Source organism: Condylura cristata, unplaced genomic scaffold (genome assembly GCF_000260355.1).
Source record: "Condylura cristata isolate star-nosed mole 26May11 unplaced genomic scaffold, ConCri1.0 scaffold00006, whole genome shotgun sequence".
NCBI classification, from domain to species: Eukaryota; Metazoa; Chordata; class Mammalia; order Eulipotyphla; family Talpidae; genus Condylura; species Condylura cristata.
Genome location: NW_004567107.1, coordinates 38,008,437 through 38,036,128, shown reverse-complemented (window position 1 = coordinate 38,036,128; position 27,692 = coordinate 38,008,437). Strand labels below are relative to the sequence as shown.

General features: G+C 36.1%; 1 protein-coding gene and 1 pseudogene across 1 annotated transcript in view; both read left to right on the top strand.

Annotated features, from left to right (window-relative positions):
• The window catches only part of LOC101632022 (chromosome unknown open reading frame, human C9orf135), a 60,902-nt gene extending 34,643 nt beyond the window's left edge, over positions 1-26,259 (top strand). Inside the window, exons 5-6 of the mRNA XM_004677994.2 lie at positions 8,121-8,178; positions 25,978-26,259. Coding sequence (XP_004678051.1) covers positions 8,121-8,178; positions 25,978-26,166 — 247 coding nt within the window. The 3' untranslated portion in view covers positions 26,167-26,259. The remainder of the gene's footprint in view (positions 1-8,120; positions 8,179-25,977) is intronic.
• Positions 18,076-20,087, top strand: LOC105853259 (annotated as a pseudogene).
• Positions 26,260-27,692: the final 1,433 nt, after the last annotated feature.

The window sequence follows — 27,692 nt, the reverse complement described above, 5'->3', positions numbered from 1 at the left end:
GAAGTACACTGCTGAGGGGAGCAGCGGGCGGGTCAGGAGAGGTCTGCCACACCATGTGGTCACCTCCGGGGCAGGGGGGAATCGAACTCATGCTGAAGTGGTTTTACCTTTCTAGTGCTGTGCTTTAATTGGCTGCATCACCAGGGAGGGCCCTAAATCGCTAACTTTTAAGCCAAAGAAATAAGCAGTCGAAACAACTTTAATTTCTTTATTTTAATAGGTGATTATTTCTACCATTATTCAGCCTGTAGGTATAGTTTTGTCATTGAAAGTTCATCAGGGATACAGTTAAAATATTTTAGACTACTGAATTAATACAATAAGTAAGTAGCATGGTTTTAGAATTTAAATTTCTTCCTGATAGTTTCTTTTTCTCATGTCCATTAATGACAAGCCATAATTACTGATCTTATTCTTTGTAATATTGAAAATTTATATAGTTGTCATAAAAACATCATTACTTATAATTACTTAAATAAAATCTTTTGTAAATCCCAATGTATAGCACTACACTATGAGCTTTTGAGCCACAGAGGAGATTTCACAGGAATAAGAATTTTCCAGAACTATAGAAATCTTTGTTGCTCTTTGCAGTTTATCTGGGTCCACATTTTGGTATTACATCATTAAATTAATACATTATCAATAGCTTTATGTTATTCTTTTAAAAAAACTTTCAAAATTACTTAAGTCTGAAGAAGGTATTTTCATCCCATATAGATGAATTTATTCTTTCAACATATTAACATTTAATAATTACCTATTAAGAATAGTCAGATACTAGGAATGTGGAGATAAAAGATACTTCCATTCCTGAAATAGCTCATTGTCTACTAGATGAGGCAAAGAAATGACTAGTCAATACTCATTTATTTCTCACTCTTTGTGATATACATTGCAAATTAAATCTATTAAAAAGTGATCCAGAGGCCCCTCCCTGGTGGCGCAGCAGGTTAAAGCATAGCACTAAAAAGCTAAAAGCCACTTGTGCATGAGTTCGATTCCTGCCTGTCCCGGAGGTGACCACATGGCATGGCAGACCTCTCCTGACCCGCCCGCTGCTCCCCTCAGCAGTGTACTTTGTCGATCTGCCTGTTCTGCTCCCCACTCTGTCTCTGGTGAAGCCTCTTGACACCCCTGAGCCTCTGGCCTGTACCCCAGTTCTGTATGTACAAATAAATAAATCTTAAAAAAAAAAAAAAAGTGACCCAGAAAGGTAAAGTGTGTTTTCAAAAAGTTTCTTACCTAGTAAGTGCCAGAGTTGGGTTTTAACTCATGTGTCTGGCTGGCTGCAAAACATGTGTCTTTAACTATGATGTTACATTGCCTTTCATGCTATTATGTAATGCTCTATATCTCCTTCAAAGTGCTTTCACATACATTATCAACTATCACTTTCCTCCTAACAATTATGCAAGGTCATTTAGGTAGGTATTTCCTTAATTGTATAGAGAAGAAAATTGAAGCTCAGAGATAATCAAAAAATCTAATTCCTCATTAATTAATTCTATAAATATTTATGGAACAGATACTAATGGGGGAGGTTAAGATGCAAGTGGTTTCAGTGACTTACTCAAGGCCCCATAGTTATTTGATTGTAAAGCAGAATCTATGATAGAATCTCTGGGTTCATACCTTTGTGTTCTTGGTGGGAGGAAGGAATTGCTTCTAAAATGCTAGTAAACTTATTAAGGTTGACTTGGAATAGGAGTAAAAGCAGATTCAGATTGTTCCTCTTTCCATCTCTTGTTCACTAACTTCTGAGAGGTTGATTTAAGAAAAATAGGCATGGTATTAATCAATGGTGGAAAGAACATCATATTTGGTAAGTGTGACTTCGACTTCATTCAGTAGGAAGAAAGAAGAGGAAATGACAGGGATATTCATTTCAGTTCAGTATGAGTGGTTTTTCCTTAAATGATGTTTGCTGTTCCAAATGAGACTTTCCTAGAGTGGTTGCAAGCATTCCCTTTCCTTCTATAACATAGAGTCCATGTATCCTTCCATCACACAGATACCATCACCCTTTTTGGTTGTACTCATCCTAAACAATGGGTGCTGCTGCTGCTGCTGCTGCCATCGATGGGATTAATTCCAAATTAACTCCCTGCTTCCTTGAGCCAATTACTCAGATTCAGACTCTTAGGTAGGGCCATCTGGTTTGCTGAGTAGATGTCACATGCCCTTGTTTTGACTGCCAACAAGCTGGGTAAGAAAAAAATATGTACTTCCTCCAGACAAAAACAGAAATGAAGCAGTTGACATTTCAAGTCCCTCTAGGTTTAATGAAATTGATCCCTGTATATTCTGGTACATCATCGTGGCATAGATTAACACATTCCTATTAATGTTAGTGCTAGTGTAGCTATTTCAGTAGATACCAGGACTTTGCCAATAGCTTTGATAGCAGATATTTCCTTTCCTCATCTTACAAAACATTTTGAATTCTCTACCCTACAACTATTAGAAGTTGAAGAGCACATTGGTGGCAAATTGTGGGTAGTGCTGGGTGAAAACTAGCTTCTAAGTGTCCTTATGCTGGTGAATTCACTAGCATAAGGGCTTCAGTTTTACCTTTTCAGAAAGACCATTTTATCCATGTTTCAGAATTTATCTGATTCATAGAGATTGACTTGTGCTCCTTACACTCCAAGAAAATCCAGACTTCTAATTAGTAAATTTATAATGAGAAATAAAATGTTCAAAATCACCAGACATGTCAATCTAATAAAAACACCCTCTCATTCAGTAAAAAGCCATATGGAAAGCCAAACCATATTCAGAATGTTGTTTAGTGTATTTGAAATCAGTGTCGGGAGGGCGAGTTACATGATTACAATGAGCTATATTCTCAGATTCTGGTTGCCTGATTTTAATAGGACTCTTTTGGTTAGGCAAATACAATTGAAATGCTCTTTGGCCAAAAGTGAAGCTTGTTAAAAAGGGTACTGGAGTATTACCCCCATGGAACTCTGGGAAGGGCCAGGGAAGGCTGGGGCTTAGGAGACCAGCAGAACCAGAACCTGGATTCTCTTCCCATTGGCTTCATTTCCTCCCTCTGAGGTCAGAAGGCATTAATTCCCTGGTTTCTCAGCACATGGGAGTGACTAGTTGTTTTGTATTGGTCTCTCTTAAGATATCCAAGGAAAGCCCTGACTTAGTGGGTATTTGGTAACTGATATTTGGACATATCAGCTATTGGCAGTAGAGTAGGTTCATGTAGCATAAGCTTGATATTGGTGGTTTCAGACAATGAATTAAAATTATTCTATGTGTGGCTGCCATAAATTGAATTGAAGCACTCTAGCTCCAACTGATGCGCTCCAGCTTTGTCTCTAGACCCGGGCAGTCTATTCAGGAACCAGAATACTTCTTCCCAAGGACAATGTCTGGAGCCATGTCTTCCTTACTACTCCATTGCAGTTTTAGGTTGATTTCTAAGAAGAAAATCTATATTTATCTTCCCTATTTTTCTTTTCAAAATGCCATCTTACTTAAGATTTGATCTTAATATTTGAAATATATCTTCTTCATCTGTTCTTCAGATTTAAAAAGAAACAGAATCACAAAGAGTTTATAATGTAAAAATTAATCATTCAGTATTGTAAGTTTCTATTTTGTCAAGTCATACTACCTTTTCAAAATGATAACTGAATATTTTAATCTTTTACCTCCAGTTACACAGAATTATCTTCCTAGTAAATCTGTGTCATTTTACATAGCAATTTTATTTTTATTCATTCAATAAGTGTTTTTAGTGCCTACCCTGTTTTAGACTCTGTGATGGAAGGTGGTAATAAAGGGAGAAAAGCTGGAACATGGGTAATATGGATTTTTGCCTGCTTTAAATGAGTACAGAGATGGCAATATTTCTTTGCAAGGTCAGATTGCCCAAAGTAAAACTGATATTTGACTAATAATTATTTCAGTGAGTTATAACTTTGGATGAGACTAGGGCCAAGGGAAGTAGTTCATTATCATTTATTAACAGTTAATCATTTTAAGATTATGGAATATGTTCAAATATAGGATACTTTAAAGCACCCATCTACTCACTACCCAATTTTAATGTTAAAAATCTTTACCATATATGCTTCATTAAAAAATATTTATATATACATGTGTAACACGTGTATATATGTAACATTTCTTATATGACCAACCAGTTAGTCCAGTACCATTAATCTTCCCCATTATCACTTATTTATGAAATAATTTTCATCATACACTAACATCCCATGTTTAAGAAAGTCTTTTTACTTTCTCTTTACGTAATCGCTCTGTTTGTATGTACCTACACAGCTATACCATTATTTTACTAAAGCTTTAATAGCTGGTAAAATAAGTTTTCTTTTTCAAAGCTGACTTTTCTTTCCTTGGCCCTTTATGGAGTCATTTAATATATGTTTGTCAAGTTTCACACACAAAATAAATCTTTGGTATTTGCATTGACAGTGCTTTATATCTATTTGTTGAGTATGTAATAATTCCCATCATCATACTGGGTCATCCATATAAATAAAGAAGGTATTTTTTATCCTTCAACAAACTATAGTTTTCTCCATAAGGGTCTTCGAAATAGTCTGTTGGATTTATTTTTTGAAGGATCACTTGATATTTTATTGCAATTATAAATGGAATTTTTCCATTTTAATTATGTCTTATAATTTCATATTGCTGGCATTAAGTATGTCATTTTTGTATATTGATCTTGTATCCAACAACCTTCCTGAAACTTGCCTATTTTCATGATTTATAGATTTTTCTCTTGGATTTTTAATGTAGACAGTCTTTAATCTGTAGAATATGAAATTTTTGTTTCAATTATTTCTTGTTTTGTTTTACTTGTTTTATAGCACTTTCTGTATCTGTAGTACATCATTAAACAAAGATGCTGTTGGAGGACTTCTGTAGCTGGGAATATTTCTGGGGAGGAATTTCATCAAGTCTTGATTCTCATTTACTGTTTCTTCTCATAGCAATTTTGCCCCTTTTTGTTCATTTGAATTATGTTGGATTTCCCCACACTAGGAACAATCATTCAAAGGAGGGGGCAATGAGAAGTTTGGGAAGTTTCCTCATTATTTTAGTTCAAGAGTGCCCTCTTCTGTTGGAACAATGAAGTTAATTTTATTTCATGAAAGCAGACTTTTTTGGAATGGTGCTAACTTTGCATTTTAGTTTTACAGACCTTAATTTCTGGGATCTAAAAAATTCGATGCAGTAGGGAGGAAGGAAAGAGATATGAGGCTAGTAAAACTGAAAGTATGCTTATTTGTGTGCTCCAAGGTGAGCTTCACTGGCCCCAGAGAGATCTGAGATCAGAGAAGTCTGCTGAAGGAGGGGTAAGAGAGGTGGACAAAGGGTTAAAGAACCGCATTTTGAAGCTCTTGGAAGCCACTGCAACAGGAGTTTGATAAAGGCCAGGGAGCTGACCCACAAGGTCTGGCAGACCCCTTCTGACCCACCCACTGCACCCCTAAACAGTGTACTCTGTCAGTCTGTCTGTTCTGCTCCCTACTCTGTCTCTGGTGAATCCTCTCACCCACCACATCTCTTTTGTGTACCCCAGTTCTGTAAGTATAAATAATTTTTTTTTAAAAAGAGGGGTTTTTATAGGTCTAGGTATGGGGAAGAATGGCCAGGTGGAAAATATTGACAAGGAATTGAAACTTATTTTTCTGCGGCTTGTGTTAACATTGGTGACAAGCAAGGTGGTAGCAAACAAACAAATCACTCCTGGATATCTGTTTTTGCTTGGAGCAACTGCTCCTTTCATATGTCTTATGTTTGGCTGGTGCCTGACCCTTTCAGGCTTATTTTCTTAATTGTTTCATATTTTTGCTGGTTGTCCTGCCTCACACCAGAAGTAATGCCTTCCTTAGACTGCTTTTCTGGTCGTATATACTTTCCAAGCCCCTTTCTTCAAAAACCAGTATTTAGATCCTTAGGCCTATTGTCAGTATCTTTCCACCAGGATAGGATGATCTCTTCTGGGGAAAATGTCCTTTGTGTTCTGTCCCCACAGGGACTTGCCATTTTCTCCTCTCTTCAATGTAATCCCCATTTGATTTTGTTCCAGCACAGTTCTGGTTCTAGCTGTATGATTTTGAGTTATTCTCCTATTAACATATAAACAAAGTTTATAGTATTTTTGGTCTTCTATGCTGAAGCAATTACATGATTTTATTTGCTTTACTGTTGATCTCAGTGGTTTTGGAGAATATATGTAGATTTTGGATATTAGAAACCAAAACTCTAGAAATGTGTTATAATCTCACTCCATGTTCAGTTGTTCTCTTACCTTTGTGATTCCATTATGTGTGTGCATGTGTTTGCCTTACATATTCTATATGTTGTTAGTTTAGGTTTACTGATTTAAATTTATTATGGGTTTATAGATTTAAGATTGTTTTATTTACTGGTGATATTTTCCTTTAGTCAATAGATAATGATCTTTATAACTAATATTTTTATTGCAAGGTTATTGGAAATAATATAATAACAGTTAATAATAATAATAACTAACTTGCTTTGGATTAATATTTGCTAGATATACCCTTTGATATCCTTTTATATTTTATCTAAACTATAACAGCTTATAGTGGAACTATACAATTTGCTGTTCAGCTTCAATTTGAGAAAAATACTTTCCTGATGTGTTTAACTCTTTCACTTTCACTGTGATCACAAAAAACCTGTTTATTTTTGTGATTTTTATTTGATTTATGCACAGAAATTATTTTCCTTTCTCCCTATTAGTCTCCTTTCCTGCTTTCTAGTAGATTTTTAAAAACATCATTTGATAGTTTGAAAGCAGCAAGTTTTACTTCCAATTTTTATTTTTTCAATTCTGTTAGTACTCAAACTTTAGTGTGCATTGGAATCTTCTGGAGCACTTGTTAAAACACAGATAGATGACCACTCTTCCCCCCCACCAGAGTTTCTAATTCAGTAGTTCTGGTTTGGGACTCAAGAATTTCCATTTCTAAAATATTCGGAGGTGATGCTGATGCTGCTACTTTGGAAACTACAAAAGACCATCAGGAGTTGGTGGCTATCACCAGGAAAATATTAGCACTTGTACCCAATACCATTCTGAGTTGAAGTTTCTTTTGGAATTCCTTTACTTGTTGACTTCACTTTCTTTTGTCTTGCCCAGTAATTCATTAAAACATTTTACTTGATGTTTTTTGATTTGCAGTACACAGAGGAATTTCTTATACCATATAGTTCCATAAAAATAAGTTCCAGGAATAGAGGCCCTCCCTGGTGGCACAGTGGGTTAAAGCACAGCATTAAGAAGCTAAAACCACTTAAACATGAGTTCCATCCCAGCCCCAGAGGTGATCCACGTGGCGTGGCAGACCTTTCCTGATCTGCCCACTGCTCTCCTCAGCAGTGTACTTCGTCAGTCCACCAGTTCTGTTCCCCACTCTGTCTTTGGTGGATCCTCACACTGCCCCAGCATCTCTGGCCTGTACCCCAGTTCTATATGCATAAATAAATAAATCTTTTTTTAAAAAAAAAAATGCTAGGAATCAAAATAGAGGTTTAATATCTTGTATGCGAATATTTTTTTTCTCACCCTGACACCAAAACAGAGCAATATTTGCCAGGACTAGTGATGAGTTTTTATGATCTCTTTTATATGGAGGTATAGCTTGTATAGAATCATAGCTGTTAAAAAGAGTTTTGCTCTCTCACTCAAGTGAACATGAGGCAATTTCTCTTGCCCTTGCTAGGCTGTTCAAGCTGCAGCGCCTGAACTTGGAACATCAGATTATGTCATTTTCTTTTCTGTCCCTTCATGATTTCCCTTTAGAGCTTGAATATATTGTTAATTTGGGGAGGCAAGAAATATTCCACCCAGCATTTCTGTGTGCTTAACGAGGTGGAGTTTGGGGAGACTGTGTAATCCCAGTCCATCCGTTTGTCTTTGGTTATCTTTCTGTTACTATCTAACAGAGAATCTGGAGCACAGGGTCAGGAGAATTGAAAAGCAAGAAGTGAGTTGTAAAAAGAATCCCAGAATCTGGAATGTACATGTATATATATCACTAAAATTTTAAAATGTCTTTTAGTTGTTCTTTTCTTAAATATTGACTTATTCATCATAGGTGTGCATTGACAACATATGCTGAAGACTATGCTCCACCATATGATTATCAACCACATGTGAGTAAAAGAAAGCTGAAAAACCTCATTCCAATATTTATTTATGTCCTTAAAATGATTTTTACCTCTAATATAACTAGTCAAGCTTGGAAAAAAGGAGAAATTGCTGAGATCTATGATACTGCATATTTTTTGAATATTAATTATTTATGACTGTCAATGGAATGTTTCGTAGTCATGACTCATTTTAGAAAATTTATAGATTTCAGGGAGAAAAATATTACAGTGTCCAAAATATGTTACTTTTTTCCTCATCTTGTGTGATTGTCCCCTCCCTGAATTCATTTTATCTGGAATAAGAACCTACCTTTCTACTCATTTACACTGCATCAAAACATAAAAGTAAGTGGCTTGAATTATCTCTGAGAAATGTATATATTGATGAAAATATATCCAGTTTATAATTTCAATATATTTATACTTAAAAATATGCAACAGAAGCCAAACAAGGCTGCTTCCTATCAGCCTTGATCTGAAAGTCTTAACTAGCAAAATAGGTGAGATTTCTTTCACTATTGAATATGGGGAGAAAAAAACTCATCTTTACTTTCACATAGTATAGTTAGCTTCTTACTACACTGAAAAGTAATTAGAATAAATAATGCTGTTAAGAAGGTGACTGAATACCCAATAAATATGTCAAAGACAATATCTTCTCATCATATTAGCACTTATAGGTTAGTAAACCATGCAAGAAAAACATACAAATTTCTTAAAACAAGTAACACTGAAAATATTTTTGTGAGGAAATTTCTACCAGGATCAGTAAAGAAGAAAGTTGTTTCTTTGAACAAATTCTTTGCATAGTCTACTTCCAGGCAAGAGATAAATGCCCCTCTGCTTTTCGGAATAATAAAACATGGCAAAAGTGATGTTGTGAGTTTTAGGCCTACCTTTTAAGAAGACAGTTTCCAACTCTTGGAGCCCTGTGCCACCATAGGAAAACCGATCAATTTTACTGGAGGAAATGGACATGAGGAGGAACTCTGACAGGCTTGCCTTAGGGCGAGGGAGCTATCTTGGACATCCATACTCCTTGACCTGAATTCCGTGTTCAGTTGCCATCTAACAGCAATTCAGCAGACCAACAAGAAGATAATAGTAATCACTTTTATAGCCATTAGTTAAAAAAAAAAAAACTCAAAGATAACAGAACCAAAAATATCAAGTAAAAGGGGACAAATATTTTATAGAATTGGAAAATTAAACTATTTATAAATTACATTTATAAATAATACAAGTATAATAAAATCCCAGTAGGTTTTTTTTTTCTATCAGAACTCTGAGAATTATTTGAAAGAACACACAGATAAGAATAATTAGAACTATTTTGAAGTGGTTTAGCTATTTTAATAAAGTAATCACTATCTTTATGATATGTTAAATTCTTTTTTTCTTATTAAAAGTAGCATTCAAATCTTAGAAAAAAAGGATATATGATAGTTTATGAGCCAACATGCCTAATATATAAGGAAAAGTGTTGAGACCCAGTGAGTAAGTGAAAGACATAGGTACACAATTTACAAAGTAGGAAATATAATTAGCCTGTTGGTAAAGATAGGGAGAATCCCCGCTTAACAAATAATAAAAGACATGAATTAAAATGAATAAAAAGTTTTGCTAACAAAATTGTCAGTATTAAAAATAATAATATTCAGTGGGATAAAGATGGGGTGAGATTGCTACTTTTATCTGTTGTCAGACAGATTATAAATTGCTTTAGTCTTTCAGCAAGGGAATGTAGCAATATGTATAAAGATACTATTTGACCTAATAGTTTGCCTTCTGAGAAATTTCTCCAAAGAAAAATAATTCAAAATAAGGATAAAATTTATATTGAAAGGAAAAAATTAAATAACTTATAACTCAATTATTTATAGTGGCAAAACTTGGAAAGTAGTTAATGCTTCAATATTAGGGGTAGCACTAATTAAATATATTAAAATCATATGAATATTTTATGTAAATCATGTAAAATATAGAGGAGAAAAACTAAAAAACTATCAAAATACTAGTAAAATTGGTCATTAAATGGTGGAATTCTAGGTGATTTTCTTCACCTTTACTCTTTTTTATAACTTTCTGATGCAATAAGCATAACAATTAGAAACAAACACACTATTTTAAAATGAGATTCAGTATCATTTCCTATGTTCTTGGGATTTGGCACTATCTCTGAAATAAAGTATAGTTGCAAGACATGTAATTAAAAATTCACAAAATTCATGGCCCTCCCTGGTGGCGCAGCGGGTTAAAGCACTGCACTGAGAATCTAAAGCCGCTTCCACATGAGTTCGATTCCCGCCTGCCCCGGAGGTGACCACATGGCGAGGCAGACCTCTCCTGACCCGCCCGCTGCTCCCCTCAGCAGTGTACTTCGTCGATCTGCCTGTTCTGCTCCCTGCTCTGTCTCTGGTGAATCCTCTCACCCTCCGCATCTCTGGCCTGTACCCCAGTTCTGTACGAATAAATAAATAAATCTTTAAAAAAAAAAATTCACAAAATTCAAAAGATTGATTTTCCCACAAGCATAAATATAAATAATGTGAAATGTATTCTCAGGGCACATAAATCTTTAGCTGTTGTGTTATATACTCATAATTTTAATTTTTTAGCATTATTTCTAACATTTTTCATGTTTCTTATTTCCATATTAACAGTGTAACATGTCCTAGAAGTTGCTTGGTTTTATTTAGAGTTTTGTTCATTCACTTCTAACTTCCATGCACAAATAATTGATTTTTGAGGCATGATTTCTAGCATTGCTTTCTGCACTCCCATTTAATAAATGCTTGCATTATATTGTTATAAGATGCATAAATATTTTAAATTAATAGTGGATGGTTAAATAACAGCAATTAGTGACTGAACTCTGACATAGAAGTCACTGTTCATACAAAATGTATGATTCATGAAATTCTGATGAATAAAGAATGTTTTACTTGATTGAAACTTCACCATTTGGCATTAGCATAAACACAATTCATCATTCACTCTGGCTAGCATCTTTGCAATTATACAATTCTTGTGGAAATCTTAAAATATTTAGTTATGTATTTCAAATTGTGTGCATGAATTGTGAGTTTATTTTTACATTGTGGTCTTTTATATTTTCTTAATTCATATTTGCATAGAGTGAAATGGCATTATAGGAACTCTAAATGGAATACAAGTTATCACCCCATAGCTCTAATCATAAATAAGGTGATGTAAAATAGTAGGATACTATGAAATAATTTCCAAGGAGATAAATGGAAGATAATGTGAGAGCAACACCTCTATGGCTTATCCCAATTTCAGTGGAAAATATCTTCTTTTAAAACCTTCCCTACCCTTCTTGTAAAGAACCAAGATAAAAGAAAAGTTAAAGAAATGGCACATTAGAGGATTCTCCCAAGGGAGAATTTGTAGGGGAGGTGAATCTTTAGACAGGAGCATAATGGTGGAGAGTCAATTGAACACACTCAGGATAAGTAAAGAAAACAAGTAGCTCAGGATGGGACTAGCAAACTCAGGACGTTGAAGGATCAAAAAATATTGAGGAAAAGAATAAGTATGGTATATAGGAGTTTAGGAGTGAAAGAAAGTAGAGATAATGAGCAAAGGGAATGTATTGGAAGTTATTAGAATTTCACAAGTAGGACAGTTTTTTAAAAAGATTTATTTATTTATGCACACAGAACTGGGGTACAGGCCAGAGGTGCAGGGCAGTGAGAGGATTCACCAGAAAACTGTGGGAAGCAGAACAGGCAGATCAAAGTACACTGCTGAGGGGAGCCGTGGATAGATGAGCCAGGCGAGGTCTGCTGTGCCACGTGGATCACCTCTGGGGCTGGGGATCGAACTTGCACTGAAGCAGCTGCATATGGCTTGCAGTGCTGCTTCCTAACCCGTTGCGCCATCAGGGAGGGTCCAGAAGTAGAACAATTCTAGGGAATTATAGAGTCCAAGGAAATGGGAATGAGTTTCTATGCTGGATTTGAAGCAACTGACTTCAGAAAGCAAAAAACTGGTAAGCAGGAAGATTGGGTAGATTCTAAGTATGGGTGTGGAAATCTTCCTACACAACAGCAAAAAGGGTGGGGTCAGATGACTCAGCCCTCAATGAACTTTGGGCGTGCACTGTGGAGGTTAAATGGTGCCTTCAGCCATGCAGTTGCCATTTGGGTATATATGACTGATCAGTATCAGCTGTGATGTATGTACCATTTGTATTACTTCATAGAGCAGTCCATTGAATTCTTTCCAAGCATATGATTGCCTATAAGCCAAAAAAATCTTGCATATCCTTTTTTACCTAGGTATAGAAAGTTGAAGAAATTTTTAATAGAGAACTGTTTCATAATTGACAGGTATTCCAAGTTGGCCACAAAGATTTCAAAGACAGTATTTTGTAGTAGGTAAGAAAAGAGGTTGTATTTGTTTAACAGTTATTTCCAACAATGGCAGGATTAATCCTTCCTATCACTGGAACTCTCTGCACTGGCAACATATAGCATTGTAGCATATTGCTATTTCTATACTGACTAGAAGTTAGCTGTGAGTTTGAGCCCTCGTGGAGCCAAGCCTCCTGAGCAACCTCATTTCCTCCCCTGACTTCTTGAACCCATTACTGCATGACGACTTTCCTGGCCTAAATACTTTTGCTGTCATGGGCTCCTTCTTCCAATAAAAACAATGTTAAACTATATCACTGTACTGGCTTTTTTTGTACTTCTTAATAGGCTATTACAGTTAAACATTTTGGCTATACTTTACAGGTTTTTATGAGCCTTTTAGACAAGGAAGGAAATACAGACAGAAATAAGACAGATATAACCCAAGTTGGATTATGTTATTTTTTCCTGAATATAAAAGCTTATTAAAGAAATATATTTCTAAGATGATATTCTTATTGATATTTTGTAAATGCTACACCTCTTTTCTTCTTTATTTTATACTATGTCCTTGCCAAATTGGGATTTGCTTATTTTATTTTATGACTATGTTATATAACTCTGTTATTGTTAACCCTCCTGAAATTATTATTCTACCAATGAATGTTAGTTTAGTTTACACAAAACTAAAGCATACAATACTCATTTGTTTCTGGAAATACCCTTGGGCTTCCATACTCTTATTTTAAGCAAAACTTTCTGAATAATGGCTGACATTGGTTTCTCACCTAAATTGTTTCTGAAAATCATAGCATCAGCAGCATTTCCTGGCTTTCCTATCAATTTCTATCATTTTATTTATTGTGATAAAATATGTAATACAAAATATGTAATGTAAAATTTACTATTTTAACTCTAAAGAATTTAGTGGCACTTATCCTTATATTAGCATTCAAGCCCTATTTCTTTTTAAGGTGCTCTATGTATCTTTCATCCATTCTATAGGCCCATTTTAAACAAGGAATAGTCTTAAAGATAGTTAGTTTATTAAATAATTCAAGTGAAAATTGAAACCAGGAAATAATCCAAAGATTTTACTCTGTGAGAGCCGTTCCAAGAAACACAGTTTGAATTTAGTTATATAAATAAGAACAGTGAGTCTTTGACATTAAGTATGTAATTATTCTTGAAAGGAGGGACTTGTAGATCTGAGTTGTCCCATCAGTGGATGTGAAAACACTGGCTTTACCTTCAGCCAGATGATTCCTACATAAGTTACGGTAGAGCTTATTCAGATTTTAAATCTCTGAAGATGCTGATGTGGAAAGGGGCCCAGAAAATTTTACATATGTCCACACCATTAGCTTCTGCAATTTTATTTTGCAACCAAATGGGATGTATCCAGTGTCTGGTCGCTTTTTTTGTACTTGTTAATTAATTGGCTATTACAGTTAAACATTTTGGCTATACGGGTTTTTATGAGCCTTTTAGACGAGGAAGGAAATGAGTAGACAATTAAATGGTAAAGGCACAAAAATCTTCCTGTACTCAGTTGAAGCTTCTAAGTAAAGTATATCCACTCAGTTCTGTATGAGGATAATTCTGGGGTTCCCAACCCCAGAAGGTCAATCTGCTGCCATGAAACTCATTCCCAGAGCTTTCCATCAAGTCTTCGATTACCAGGAAAGAACCTAGAAGCACTCTCTAGCAGGGTTCACAAACTCTCTAAACTCTGACTGACTGCAGTTAATTATGGACAAGTAGCATACCCTTCCTCCTGCAGTTTTTTTTTTTTGTTTGTTTGTTTTTGTTTTTGTTTTTTTGGTTTTTTTGTAAATCTTCAAAGAAAGATTCTTAGAAATTGTTCCAACCAGTAGTTGACCCTCTTCTTTTTTGGTTCTCTTTGGAAAAAGAATAGCTTTTTGGGACAAAAAAAAATTGTGAAATATAAAGTTGGGCACATGAAATAATCATGTGTAAGCTTTGTACTTTAAAATAAAATGGTTTTGCCAAACTTTTACCTAGAAATTAAGACTGAAATTTAACTAAGTAACATTCTAGGTTTGATGATGTGTCTTCAGACATCAAATCATGTGTCATGATTTCTCTGTGTTACTTTTCTTGGTACTGCATCTGAGTATCCACTATTTCAGTTTCTCTTTTTTGTCCTGTTAATATTCTGACTCAGTATTTACAAACAAAGGAATAATATCCAATTGCTTGATATGCTTGCTTATCTTATTATGTGCTATTGACTGAAATGAAATTAAGAGACAGCTTTAGAGTCATTTGCAATGAGTTAGTGACAGGGGATGGAACTGGAGAAGAGGGGAAAAAAGGTCATGTGGGGGTCATATCTAGTATTTTTTTATCCATGTTAGGATGTTCCATTTTTGCTAGTTAACTGTGTAAACTCTTCCCTGTTACCTGGGTTCTGAAGGAGCTAGTGGCCTTTTTGAACCTAAACATATTGCCTGAAAGATTTAAGTGTGTGCTGTACATATGTGTGTGCTCACCGCATACACATACACAGAAGTGTGACTTTGAGCTTATAAGTAAACATTTCCTGTTCTTAGTCTCAGCTGACATTGTCAGCATTGAGGAACCATGTTTCCTATGCCACAGCCTCAACCTCACGATCTGGTAGCAGTTGCTCTCTTATAGCTCCACGGGGCTTATGCAGTTTCCTCAGTTTATTGGGACACAATTGGATTTGACCTATTGGGTGAAATATATAGTTGCTGATAGAGGAAGGAAGGGAAGAAAGGGGAAGGGAGAGAGGAAAGTGTAATTTGTATAGCTACATTTGTCAGTTATTCCTATTGAAATGGAGAGGAAAATATCCAGTAGAAATGAAATAACTTTAAATGTAGTGAGAAAATGAATGAGGGGATCTGTCTGAGATGCCTATCCTCACAAACCCCTAGGTTGACAAAATAGATTTGGCTATTGGACAGTTGTTCTTTTCCTCCCACATCACTGCACCATGTACTAAGAAGAAAATCTTATTAGGGAAAGACAAATACATAAAAGTAGTGAGGAATTTTATACATGATGTATACTGAAAATAATGAAACAATTTCACAGTAACCTACTTTTGTATCTGCTTTTATACCATCCAATGTGACATTCACATAAATAAGTTTGCTTCCTCAAATACCTTTTAAAGTGTAAATGGAGTACCCCAAATGAGCATACGTATGGGCATGCTGAGGGAAAATGTTCTTTGCTGTATGAATGCCAGGTGGCTAATAGCTTTTCATAATGGTGGACACAAGGTTAGTTCTCAGTGACTGATTTGGCCAGAAAACATACCCATTATGCATTTTTATGGATGAAGACTGTGCTTTCAAATTATCTTATAATCTTAAATTAGACAGAGTTGCTGATGTTCCAGGAAGCAGGTCTAAAACTAAAAATGACCTTGGAAAATAAAACTCGAAACAAAAGGTCCTAAAGAAAAATGGTGAAATCAAATAAGAATTAGTTAAACCAAAGAACATCCCCTTGGAAGATTGGGGTGGGGGGAACTAGGCATACAGTTGACTAATGTTGTTTTACTTTGAAGAAATAAATGGTACTTTGAGTAAGAATGTATCGCCCAAAGATGAAGGTGACAGGCATGAGAAGGAGAAGGGGGAGAGAAAAGGGAACTAAGAATAGGATACACACCACTTAAGATAACATGACTCAGTTCACTGAGGTGAGTGGTAAAATGCCATTTTCATGTTTGTACTTTATAATGAGAAAACTCCACTGGGGAAACCATTTAATAAATAACACCCTCCTGTAACATTCTAATCTGCTTTTCTATGTTCTGTTAAAAAGAAGGAAAAGAAAGAAAGTACAAAGCTTTTTTAACCTTAATGCAGATTTTCCCTGATAATGATTTTCTTGCTGCACCTTCAGTGGTTCCTTTACTCTAGTAGGACTTGTTTGCCTTCACCATTCCTCCTTTAACATTCTTTTCCTTGTCATATTTTATCAGAATGCTTCATTCAACTTCTTTTCCCTTCCCTGAAACAACATACTCAAAGATGACCAGTGCTTCTTATGCTCATTGTGAGTTATAGGAGCATTCTCTGTACGATTCTTCTTTGAAAGTAAGCGATTGCTTACTGGTCTATTACTGTACACTCTTTCTTCTTCCTCCCCAAAATATTACATGATGACAACTTTCTCTAACTCTGTTTCTGTCCTTTGTGATTTCTTTATGGACCAAACCAACCAAGATTTTAGTCCTAGAATCCTTGCCCTGTCGTTCTACAAAATTCAGGAGAATCCATCCACTTCCTGGCTTCTCAACTATCACTTTTTTAAGGTCACTTATATGTATATAATTTCAAATTTAGAAGAAGATGAAAGAATAGTACAAAGAATTCCCACATAATCTCTACTCAGAACCACCAAATATTTACTATATGAGAATATTCTGTATACATAAGAACAAGGTCACATAGTTATTGTACAGTTTTCAACCACAGGAAAATTGACAGTGTCATTATATAATATACAGTTCATAGTCAAGTATCATCCACAGCCCCAGTGATATTCATTATAGCTATTTTCTCCAGTGATCACAGTGTACACAGGGCACTGATCTCTCTCTAAGCCATCTGTCCAACAGCATTTCCTTCCAAATAAACATTTTGTACTGATGCCATCTCAGTACAAATTAAAATTGTCTAAAATGTGATTCATTATACACCCCCATAGTCTTTAAAGCAAGTACCCCCACCCTGAGCCCCACCCCCCAATTCTGTCTTTTAAATTATTTTTAATGGTGTTAGAACTTTCCCAAAGCCATCTAGCCTTGCAACTATGGAGTATCTTTGATTCTTTATTCTGTTAGCCAGAAGGTCCATGAAGTGCTTCCTGTGAAGCATCTCTTCCAGTCTGGCACTGTACAAACCATTGTGTGTTGATGTCCACTTATTCCACACTCAGACTAGTTCTTCTAATTAACCTCTTCTGCTTGAAGGGCTCAGAAATAACTAGAAGTTCTTGTCCTATCTTGAAGTATGTCAGTACTTGTATAGCACCAGAATACTGAACCAGTGAACAACAATATATGATAATTCATAATGTTTCTATATACAGTTTCTTCCTCCCCAAAGATGGTAAATTAACATTTAAATATTCTGTAAAATACTGAAAATAATAACAGATACCTGTACCTTACATATGTAGAGCGAATATGCCTGCTTCCCAAGACCAGCACCAATGGGAAGGCACTAATTCTTCAATGCATTTCAAGCTTAATCTGATTTCATAATTTAAATAATTGCTATAGAAAGCAATCTCCCTTAAAAACATTTTCGAATCTCCACCTGAACTCTTTAATACTGGGTCTTGTGGATCATATAGCTACTGCCTTGGCTTCGGGGCCTGTGGGACTTAGTCCTTTGGTACCTCTGACCCAAGCTCAGCTCTACTGTGGGCAGCTCCAGCAGTATACCAACCTACTAGAAACTATACCACCCAAACAATTTGCCAAAGACAGCACTGCTACAGCTTCATCATGGCAGTCAGTGGTGCAGTGGTGGATGCCCAGTTTGACAAGAGATTTTCACCCATTCTAAATGGGTTGTTTTTGAGGACCAAGCTGGCTTTGGAGGTGGTCAAGTGTTTGAGTAAGAGGACTTTAAGGACTGTTGCATGGATAGTTCCACAGGCTTTATTAGAGCAGAAAGTCCTAGATTCTGCTGCACCGGTGAAAATTCCTACTTGTCCTTGGGAACCAAACATGAGTGGATGAAGCATATAATGTATGAAAATGGAGAATGATGTAAAAAATACTATATAAAATTTAAAAAAATTCCTACTTGCCTGAGACCTTGTTCAGAATCATGAATGCCCTTGGAGAACCCATTGATAAGAGCAGCCCAATCAAAACCCAACAGCTTGCTCTTCTTCATGCTTCGCCCCTGAGCTCAGAGATAAGTGTTGAACAGAAAATTTTAGGTACTGGCATCAAGGTTGTGGATCTGCTGGCTACCTATGCCAGGGGGGCAAAATTGAGCTTTTTCATGGAACTAGAGTTGTCAAGACAGTACTGATAAAAGCATTAATCAACAACCCTGCCAAAGCCAATGGTGGTTACTTTGTGTTTGCTGGTATACCCTGTGAGGACCCAAAGATTCATACCATGAAACAATTGAGTGTGGTACTATCAACTTAAAGAGTACTACCTCCAAGGCAGAACCACTTTATGAACTACCTGGTGCTCATGTCCCAGTAGCCCTGACTCAACTGACTGTGGCTAAATACTTCAGACACCAAGAAGTTTAAGATGTACTGATGTTTATTGATAACATTTTCTGCTACAACCAGGCTGGCTAAGAAGTGTTTACTTTATTGGTCAGAATTCCTTCTGCTGTTGGCACATCAAATTACCCTGGCCACTTATATGGGTAACTATGAGGAAAAATTCACCACTACCAAAACAGAATCTCTCTCCTTTGCATAGGTTATCTGTAGCTCTGCTGATGATTTAATTGGCCCTGCCCCAGCCACTACTTTTGCCCCTTGGGATGCTACCACTGTGCTATCCCATGCTATTGGTAAGTTTGGCATCTATCCAGCTGTGGATCTTCTAGACTCCACTTCTTAAATTATGGATCCCAACATTGTTGGCAATGAGTATTATAGTGTTTCCCAGGGAGGGAGGGTGGACTACAGATCCCTCAGGGACATTATTGCTATCTTGGGAATGGATAAACTTTTGTTTTTAATTACAAAAGTTTATTTTTACATCATTTTGTACATTTTTTTTCCATCTCAATTGTAATCCCTGTGGGTTTCCCATTACCAAGTCACCCATGTGCCATCACCATAATCCCATGCATTTCCTTCCCCCCACCCCGTTTTTGATCCCATTCCCCACTCCACCCCCACAAAATGTCTCTGGTACATGGTTGTTCATTATTTTTGTTATTTTCTACCTGGTCCATTATACTCCTGCTATGAGTGAAACCATCCAGTATTTTTCCTTTCTCTTTCTGGCTTATCTCACTAAGCATGATCTTTTCCAGCTCCATCCAAGTTGCTGCAAAAGACATGTGTTTCTCTTTTTTGGTTGCTGAGTAATATTCCATTGTATATATGTACCACATCTTTTTTATCCAGTCATCTACTTTTGGGCATTTGGGCTGCTTCCATGTTTTTCCAATTGTAAATAAAGCAGCAATAAACATGGGGGTACAGGTATCTTTTTCAATCAGTATTTTTGTGTCTTTTGGGTAGATACCTAGGAGTGGGATTGCTGGGTCGTAAGGAAGCTCCATGTTTAGCAGTTTGAGGAACCTCCAAACAGTTTTTCATAGTGGTTGTACTAGTTTGCAGGGAATGGATAAACTTTTTAAGGAAGACAAATTGTGTCCTGTGCATTGAAAATACTTTTCTTGTCTCAGCTACTCCCAAGTTACTGAGATTGTCATAGGGTCATATGGGGAAACTGATACCCCGAAGGAGAACCATATAAAGAATCCAGAAGATTTTGGCAGGTATATAGAAACTTGGTTTTGCGGATAAGTATTTCCTATTAAGAATGATTTGTTGTAGTTAAACTGTACAAACAGAATGCGGTTTATGTTACATACATGTTTCTTTATGGGATTCTGGAATTTTGTAATCTCTAGTGAGTTTCTCCAGAAGACATTTCAGAGCTCCACAGAGGGGATTATATGCATTTCATTTGACTGGGAGAGGACTTTAGGAAGTCTGTGGCTGGTTTTCTCTAGACTTCAACTCATGTGCCTTTTCACTTTTGCTGATTTACTTTGTATCTATTCGCTATAATATAACATAGCTATGAATGCAACTATGTGGGATTCCTGTAAGCAAATCATTGTTCTCAGTGGTCCTTGAAGGCCCAACATACCTTCCTTTCCTCCTGTGGTAAGTTGTTATTTTCTCAAAATAGCTGTACCATATCTTGTCATTCCACAGTGTAATTTTGATATGCTTACCATTGAAAGGCAGAGTCCACGTTATCTCCCTTAGAATCTGGGTGAACTATCACTATGCGAAGTGATGATATGTGCTTCCTGAGGCTAGAGATAGCAAGCAAAACAACTTCTTGGCTTTCTTTGTGCTGTTCTCATACATGCTGTGAGGAAATCCAAGCAGACATATGGAGAACACCTGTTTCATTGTCCAATGAAAAGTGCCAACTGAGGTCCTAGCAGACAGATATTAATGGCATCAACTACTAATTGGAATGAGGTGTTTTTAGCCCCAGCCTTCAAGTCAGCCCAGATTTCAAGTCTTACTTTCTGAAGCCTCTGATATTGTATAATAGAGAGATGCTTTCTTTGCTGTATGCTTTCAATTCTTGACTCAAAGAGTCTGGGTCCCTTGAATGGTTCATTGTGTATTTTTTTTTTAATAGCATTAGTAGCTGAAGTCTATGTCCATTGTAAATATTTCTATTTCTCATTCTTCCTGTGGTTGGGTGGAACCAGATGACATATTTCAGAAAACTTATTTTCATTTCCATTTCTGTAGATACTATTGACACCACAGAGGACTTCCGTGACTCCCATTCAGTCTGCCTGTAATGTTTAGGTCTGCAGCTGAGAGTTGAAACACCTCTGCAGACTTCCAGTTCACTTGGGATCTTGTTTTTGCCACCGGATACTAAAAGTGACTCTGTATTGATATCTCTGAGTCTCCCTCTTCCTGGCCTGACCATGCTACCTGACCAATTTGGGTAGGGCTGTGTCCCAGGAAAATAAAAGGGCAGCTTCAAGAGTTCTCATGAAGGATGGGGGCCAGGAGATCCCACTGTACCTTTCTGCCATTATTTTCATTTATCTAATGCACTTCTCTCTGTCTAGGCCAAAGGAATTCTGCCTTATTCAAGTGTAGGAATGGGAAAGTACATTAATTATTTTGACTATCCTCTTTTCCTTTCCCTTTTATTTTCCTTCCTTCAGTTTCGCAGCCAGACTCTTCCTTATCCTCATCTTTTCAACTTTTGTTTAAAATCTTAATGGCAAAGCATTTTCTTTTCTATATGTTTGAAGAACTTTATGATTTGAGTCTTTTGTGTTTGGCCAATAAAATCCTCAAGACATCAGGAGTTGGATTTCATGGTTATTGTCTTGTTGAAAACCCCATGTTGCATAATAGAAGCTGATATTATTTTGCTCTTTGATTGCCATTTTTTTCAGAAACAAATTTTGCTCTCATTTTGGGAAAATGATGGGGCTTTACTATCTTTGGAAAACATTGTCTTTGAGAGTAGAGTAGGATTATCCTTAAACCAATTAGATTCTACTCCTAGAGCTGGGAGTATAGGCATTCTACCCAAACTGCCTTACATAGTGGAAAATTAGAGAAGTACATTCAGAATGAGCTGGAGCTGCTGCGTAAGTTGTGCATGCTGATATGCGTGTGTCTTCCTTAACTGACCTTGTTTTGGTAGCTTGAGGTCAACTACAAGGACCATATATATTTATACCACAGAAAATGAAAGATATTACAAGTCAGTTTTGTGAGTTATTTATTTATTTTTTTGAGAGCTGACTTATAATAAACCTCTGATAATGAGAGGCACTCCAAATTTCATCTGTGTAATAGCAGTGGTCTCTGAACTAGTTTTTCTCTTTTTAAATTTTATTTGTGTGTGTGTGTGTCTTCATTTTGTACATTTTTTTTTCATCTTGATTGTAATTCCCATGGATGTTCCACCACCAATTTACCATAGTCCTGTGCGCTTTTCACCACCACCATAGTCCTATGTGCTCTTCCTGCCCTAGTTTTGATCCTATTCCCCTCTCTATCCCTGTAGAACATCTCTGGTTTTTAGTTGTTTGTTGATTTTCATTTTTTCTTTATTATACTTGCTTCTTTTTTTTCCTGATCCCTTACATGCCTGCTATGAATGAAACCATTTTGTATTTTTCTTTTTCTAGCTGGCTTACTTCACTAAGCATGATCACTTCATCTCCATCCATGTTGCTGCAAATGGCATGAGTTTATCTTTTTTGATTGTTGAATAATATTCCATTGTATATATGTACCACATCTTCTTGTTCTAGTCATCTGTTTTTGTGCATTTGGGTTGATTCCACATCTTCCCTATTATAAATAGAGCAGCAATAAACATAGGAGTGTAGGTATCCTTTTGAATTAATGTTTTTGTCTCCTTTGGATAGATATCTAGGAGTAGAATTGCTGGATCATATGGAAACTCCATTTTTAGCAGTTGAGAAACCTCCAAACAGCTTTCCATAGTGGTTGTATCGGTTTGCATTCCCACCTGCAGTGTAGAAGAGTTCCTTTTTCTCCACATCCTCACCAACATTTGTTGTTGCTATTTTTTTTTTAATTTGTGTCATTCTCACTGGTGTGAGGTAGTATCTCATTGTGGTTTTGATTCACTTTTTAAAAAATTACAGTTTTACTGATTATAATTTAATGATATAATTTAATAATTACAATTAATATTTAATAAAATTTGCCTTTTAAAAGTTACAGTGCTGTGATTTTTTAAAATATTTATTTATTTATGCATACAGAACTGGGGTACAGGCAAGAGTTGCAGGGGCGGTGAGAGGCTTCACCAGAGACAGAGTGGGGAGCAGGCCTACTGACAAAGTACACTGCTGAGGGTCACAGCGTGTCACGAGAGGTCTGGCGTGCCATGTAGGTCACCCCTGGGACAGGGATCAAACTCATGTTGAAGTGGCTTTAGTTTCTTAGTGCTGTGCTTTACCCCACAGTGCCACCAGGGAGAGCCAACAGTGATGTGATTTTTAAATGTATCCACAGGTGATATAACCATCATCATAATCAATCTCAAAACATTTTCATCAACCCAAAAGAAAGGCTGTGGTCATTGTATTAGTCATGCTTTATACAAAAACTGAGAGATATCTATCTATCTACTCTCTCTCTCTCCCTCTCCTATCTCCCCTTCCCTCCTTCCCTTTCTCCCTTCCTCCCTCTTTCCCTCCCTTCCTCCTTTCTCTCCTCTCTCCCTCCCTCCCCCCCCCACATCAATTTGTTAGGGCTTATGTAATTATGGAGGTTGAGAAGTCTCATGATCTGCTTGCTGCAAGTTGGTGATCAGGAAAGTGAGTGGAGTAATTAATTCAGTTCATCTGAAGGCCTGAGAACCAGAACTACCAAGAACAAGATAAAATTAATTTTTCATCTCAAGCAATCAGGCAGCAAAGGGCCAAATTCCTCTGCCTTTTTCTTCTATTCAAGCCCTCAATAGATTGGCTGCTACCCATCCAAACCTGGGGAGTGCAAACTGCTTAATTGAGTCCACCAACTTAAATGCTAATTTCATCTGGAAACACCTTCACAGACCAAGTCAGAAATAATATTTATCCAAACATTTGGGTACCCCATGATCCAGTCAAGTTTAACATAAAATTAGTTATCTCACACTGGCCCTCCCTCATGGCACAGCAGGTTAAAGTGCTGTACTATGAAGCTAGCTACAGCTGCTTCAGCACGAATTTGATCCTGGCCAGGGAGGTGACCCACATGGTCTGGCAGACTTCTCCTGTCTTGCCTACTGCGCCCCTCAGCAGTGTACTTTGTTAGTCTGTCTGTTCTGTTCCCCACTCGGTCTCTGGTGACAGAGTGTCCCTGCACCTCTGGCCAGTACCCCAGTTCTGTATGCAATAATAAATCTGTTAGAAAATTATTATCACACCTATTAATAGTCATTTTTATTTTTCCTCCTCTCCCTTCCCCTGGAAAAGCTATTTTTTGTCTCCGTGGACTTGATTATTTTGGACAGTTTATACAAGAAATCATACAATATGTGATTTTTGGTTTAACTCCCTTCCCTTAGCATAAATGTTGTTTTCAAGATTCATCTAGGCTACAGCAGCTATCTATATTATATTCCTTTTATTGCCAACTGATTCTTGTGTGTATATAACACATTTGCTTATTCATCCATGAAATGATGACATGTGAGTTATTGAAATCCAGTTTTGTAATGTAGTACTTTCTGACTTCAGTTTGTAGTACTTTCTGATACCAGGATACCTTTCCTCAGACATCATGTTTTATCTTGTCAGTCACCTCCTTGAAATAAGCCTTTCTGTCTGGACAGGATATACTAATGGAAGACTAGTTCCTGCCTTCCTCTGAGAGGGCAATTGGGGCAAGTAATGCTCAAATATCATTTAAAGAGCTTCTATCAGTACAAGTTACCCTCCATTCCCAGTAGATCCCAGTGGCAAAAAGCAAAAGCCTTTTTAGAAAGTGATACATATAGTTTTATTGTTTAGATTTCTTTAGTTTACTTTTCATCACTTAATTATTAAAACTTTCATGATTGCTTCTTGGCCTTTTGGCTAAGATCAAGTATAAAAATGTCATCAGGGTCCTTGAGCGATAGTGGGTCTTATGGTTAGTTAGCTTGACTCTGGCTGAATTCCTTAATATTGGCATTATAAATAATTCTCTCATTGATGTTGGTATTTTTAAAAACTCTCCTTCTGAGATCTAAAGCAAACCACCTTTTCTTATATGCAAAGTGGAAGCAATAGTTCCTACTTCAGAGATATTATGGATAAAAAGACATAAATAATCAACTGCCTTGCCCAACTTATAATAGGCACACAGTAAATACATAGACATTAGAATGATTGTTACAACTAAATTTTTCAGTAAAGCCAATCTAAGGTTAGAGCTATTGGAATTCTTTCATTGTTTAATAGTTTTGGTGATTTAACTTCACTATTGTACAAGTACTTTAAAATAGTACCAATTTCAAGCAGGAATTACATAATCAGTTCAAGGTTTTTGTGTTCCATATTTGTCATTAACTTTGGTATAATCTGAAAAGAATTTATTTTCCCTGGAAAATGGTCAATGATGGTATCTTGTTTTATTCCAATAGAAGCTTTTATCAGTGCTAATGATAAATACCTTAGACATTATTTAGGTTATGTTGAGGCAAATTTCTGGTAGGAGTGAATCTTAGAGTTTGGCAAACATATTGGGAAGTATGACTTGGTAGCATGTGTGAAAGATATAACTGAAACTATTAGTCTTTGGAATAATTGTAACTAGCATTAATTTAAAAAGGTATTGAATGGTGGTTAAATTGTCATTGTCATTGTTTTGATCTTATGTGTAGATAATCATAAAAAATAAATTGTTCTTTAAACTGCACATTTACAGTTTAGAAAATTTTCACATGTATTATAGCATCTTAGATTTATAAGTAAAACAACTAGATTTTTCTTTTAGAGTAAGAAGCAACTAAAAATATAGGTCAATTTTTTTTATTGAGGCATCTATAATTTGAGAGATTAAATTGGCCAGTTTTTTTAAAATTATCCTTTATCATAAGATTAACACATTGAAGATTACCTTTTGGGAATCACTCTTCTTTACATATTTCAGTCATTCAATATTATTTCTTTTTTTTTTCCCTCCATAGGATTATCCTTGTCAAGATGATTATTCAATAGTCCACAGAAAATGCTGTTCTCAGTTCACAGATCTAAATGGTTCCAAAAGATTTGGTATCAACACTTGGCATGATGAGAGTGGGATTTATGCTAATTCATATGAAAAACAAAAACTCTACCCATTAACTGGTGGTCCCATTGTCCCCTTTTTAAAATAATTAAAGGAGTCAGATACTCTAATGAAGGAATAATGGATGTAACAATTGACAATGTTTGTCTTAATAACTGCAGTATGGAAATACTACTTTGGAATGGAAATACTACTATAAAAACAAAATTTAAAAAAATTATTTATATATGTTTTATGTCATTGTTAATTTTTGTACAATGTTTGCTTTTTCCTCTCAGCTGTAGTCCCCATAGAATTACCACCACCAGTTCACCTGTGCACCAGCCCTCCCCTATTTTGATCCATCTTCTTCCCTGTTCCCAGTGAGTGTCTGATTTAAAGTTGTGTGTTAATTTTGTTCATTATAATTATTTTTTTCCTGTTCTCTTATTTGGTTCCCCTACATTCCTCTTATAAGCGAAACCATCCCATATTTTTCTTTTTCCTTCTGACTTACTTCACTAAGTATCATCCCTTCAAGCTCTATCCATGTTGCTGTTGGCTTGAGTTTATCTTTTTTGATTGCTGAATATTATTTCTTTTTTTTTTAACTGAAAAATTTATGATTTATTTTGCAATTGAACACTTCTTTCATTTTTTATTATTTTTTAAAATTTATTGTTACATTATTCTTAGTTTTGTGCCTTTTTCCATCTGGGTTGTAATACCCGTGGACTTCCCACTACCAATTCACCTGTGTCATCACCATAGTTCTGTGCACCTTTCCCACCCCATTTTTGATCCCATTCCCCACTCCACCCATAAAATGTCTCTGCTATATAGTAGTTTATTGTTTTTCATCTTTTCTTTATTACAATTGTTTTTTCCATCCCCCTGACCCCTTACACTCCTGCTATGAGTAAAACCATCTGGTATTTTTCTTTTCTTTCTGGCTTATTTCACTAAGCATAATCCCTTCCAACTCCATCCATGTTGCTGCAAAAAGCATGAATTGAATATTTTTTGATTGCCGAACAATATTCCATTGTGTATATGTACCACATCTTTTTAATCCAGTCACCTACGTTTGGGCATTTGGGTTGATTCCATGTCTTCCCTATTGTAAATAAAGCTGCAATAAACATGGGGGTACAGGTGTCCTTTTGAATCAATGCTTTTGTGTTTTTTGGGTAGATACCTAGGAGTGGGATTGCTGGGTCATATGGAAGCTCCATTTTTAGCAGTTGAGAAACCTCCAAACAGTTTTTCATAATGGTTGTACTAGTTTGCATTCCTATCAGCAGTGGAGGAGAGTTGCTTTTTCTCCATATCCTCACCACATTTGTTGTTCTAGTTGTTTTAAAATGTGCCGTTCTCACTGGTGTGAGGTGGTCCCTCATTGTGGTTTTAATTTGCGTCTCCCTTGTTACAGTGATGTTGAACATTTTTTCATATGTTTGTTGGCTGTCTGCATTTCCTCTATGGAGAAGTGTCTTTTTATTTTTTTAAGATTTATTTATTTATTCATACAGAACTGGGGTACAGGCCAGAGATACAGAGGGTGAGAGGATTCACCAGACTCAGAGCGGGGTACAGAACAGGCAGATCGACAAAGTACACTGCTGAGGGGAGCAG